Source organism: Austrofundulus limnaeus, unplaced genomic scaffold (genome assembly GCF_001266775.1).
Source record: "Austrofundulus limnaeus strain Quisiro unplaced genomic scaffold, Austrofundulus_limnaeus-1.0 Scaffold501, whole genome shotgun sequence".
NCBI lineage: Eukaryota > Metazoa > Chordata > Actinopteri > Cyprinodontiformes > Rivulidae > Austrofundulus > Austrofundulus limnaeus.
Window position 1 is genome coordinate 325,121 of NW_013952903.1, and position 2,082 is coordinate 327,202.

Genomic DNA, 2,082 nt, shown 5'->3' on the forward strand with positions numbered 1-2,082 from the left:
ACACACACACACACACACACACACACACACACACACACACACACACACAGGTCACATAACGGGCTCAGCTCACATACACCTGCACAGGTAGGCAGGAAGTAAACACACCTGTAGACGACACTGTTCAGAGAGTATGAGCTGCCGTCATGAGAATTTGCCACGACCAAGAACTTCTCATCTCCAACGGTGAAAAACTCCCAGTCCACAGCGCTGACAACAACAACACACAACACAGTCAACAACAACAACAACAACAACAACAACAACAACAACACAGTCAACAACAACAACAACAACAACAACACAGTCAACAACAACAACAACAAACTGTTAACAACACTCAAACAACAGTCTGGGTGTTTCATAGTTGTTTTGGTCCTTAAAGCCTGGTCAGATTGGTCCTCCAGGTGTCCCAGCAGGATCTGAGGAACAGGTGAGCTCACCTGTGAGTCAGGATGTCCTGGAAGCGGATGAAGGTCTGAGTGAAGGTGTTGAGTTCGTAGATTGTGGAGTTGATGTTGTAGAGACTTGGACCACGACTGGACAGCTGCTGACTGTTGGCCACAGCCAGGAAGTACCTGCCATCGATCTGAAACCCCTCCCAGTCCGTCGCTCCCACAGTCTGCAGAGACCCCACAGAGACCCCACAGAGACCCCCCTCAGGAGACTGAAACATGTCCCAGTCTGTCCGGAGAGACCCCACAGAGACCCCCCTCAGGAGACTGAAACCTGTCCCAGTCTGTCTGCAGAGACCCCACAGAGAACCCCTTCAGGAGACTGAAACATGTCCCAGTCTGTCCACAGAGACCCCACAGAGACCCCCCTCAGGAGACTGAAACCAGTCCCAGTCTGTCCAGAGAGACCCCCTTCAGGAGACTGAAACCTGTCCCAGTCTGTCTGCAGAGACCCCANAGCCTGACCTCCCAGGGTCCTCACCTTGTTCTGCAGACGATGGATGAGCAGTGCCTGTCGAGCCTCCCTCTCCCGGCCCTCCCTCAGCTTCCTCCTCCTCTGCTCCTCCTGCTCATGTATGGAGGTGCTGAGTGAAGGAGACAGCGTGTGACGCAGCTGAGGAGAGAAACAGGTGTGATAATGTGTTCACCTGATGAACACATGACCTCCTCCTCCTCCTCCTCACCCTGTCAGTCAGGGCTCTGCTCCTGGACTCCAGCTCCTCCCGCTCTGCTCGACTTTCCGCCAGCTCCTCCTGCAGACGACACACTTCCTGTTCAAGCTCCGCCTTCTGCTGCTGCCAGCCAATCAGGAGCTCAGACTCCATCCTGTCAGGAAAATAATTTTAAATCAGATTTTAACCTGACAGGTTTTGATCTGTTCCATGTTGGAGTTGGAGTGAAACTGACACTAAATATAAATATTTAAAAATCAGATTAATACAGCAGATAATAAAGGACACAATAAATAAATAAAATGTAAACTTTGAATTAATAGATATATTAGTTTATCTCATCATGATAGTTACTGATGTTTGGTGCATTTATTTATCTATGAAAACAGAACTAAAACAAATATATTTACCTCCGTAAAGCTGCAGATTTGATCTTTAATTTTACCTGTAAAGTTTGAATTAATCTCTGTCAGTCGGGTCCACTCGGTTTTAATCCGACAGGTACACAGGTGTTGCTCTCAGAGCCAAACACCAACAAAACAAACGGCTGACCACTGTTAGCATGATGCTAACACCGGAAACACAACAAACCTGTTTCCTGTAGCTGCGGGCTCCAGCTACAAACCGCCACCGGTAAAAACTTCGGTTCTCTCCGTTACCGGGACGAATCTACTGTTTAAACTTTCAAACCGGGAGCTTCACCTTCCACCCGGACACTGAACTAAAATAAGCTCAGGCAGTTTCCACAGCGCCCCCTGCTGGAGGGAAGGACTCACTGCTCCTCAGGCAGTGAGTCCTTCCCTCCAGCAGGGGGCGCTGTGGAGGAAGGACTCACTGCCTGGAACTCACATTTTAATAATAAACTACATTGACTTCAAAACAACAGTTAAACAAAATAAGAAGAGTGTTTAAATGAAAATGACTTTATTTGTGTAGCTTAAAACAACATAATCTGT

At 48.1% G+C, this 2,082-nt stretch overlaps 1 protein-coding gene across 1 annotated transcript in view; it reads right to left on the reverse strand.

Moving 5' to 3' along the window:
* si:dkey-230p4.1 (trichohyalin) overlaps positions 1-1,829 on the reverse strand; it is a gene marked incomplete in the record, with an annotated part of 21,870 nt that extends 20,041 nt beyond the window's left edge. Inside the window, 3 exon segments of the mRNA XM_014025813.1 lie at positions 937-1,068; positions 1,139-1,280; positions 1,537-1,829. Of these exon segments, the coding sequence (XP_013881267.1) occupies positions 937-1,068; positions 1,139-1,279 (273 nt within the window).
* Between the last annotated feature and the right edge of the window lie 253 nt (positions 1,830-2,082).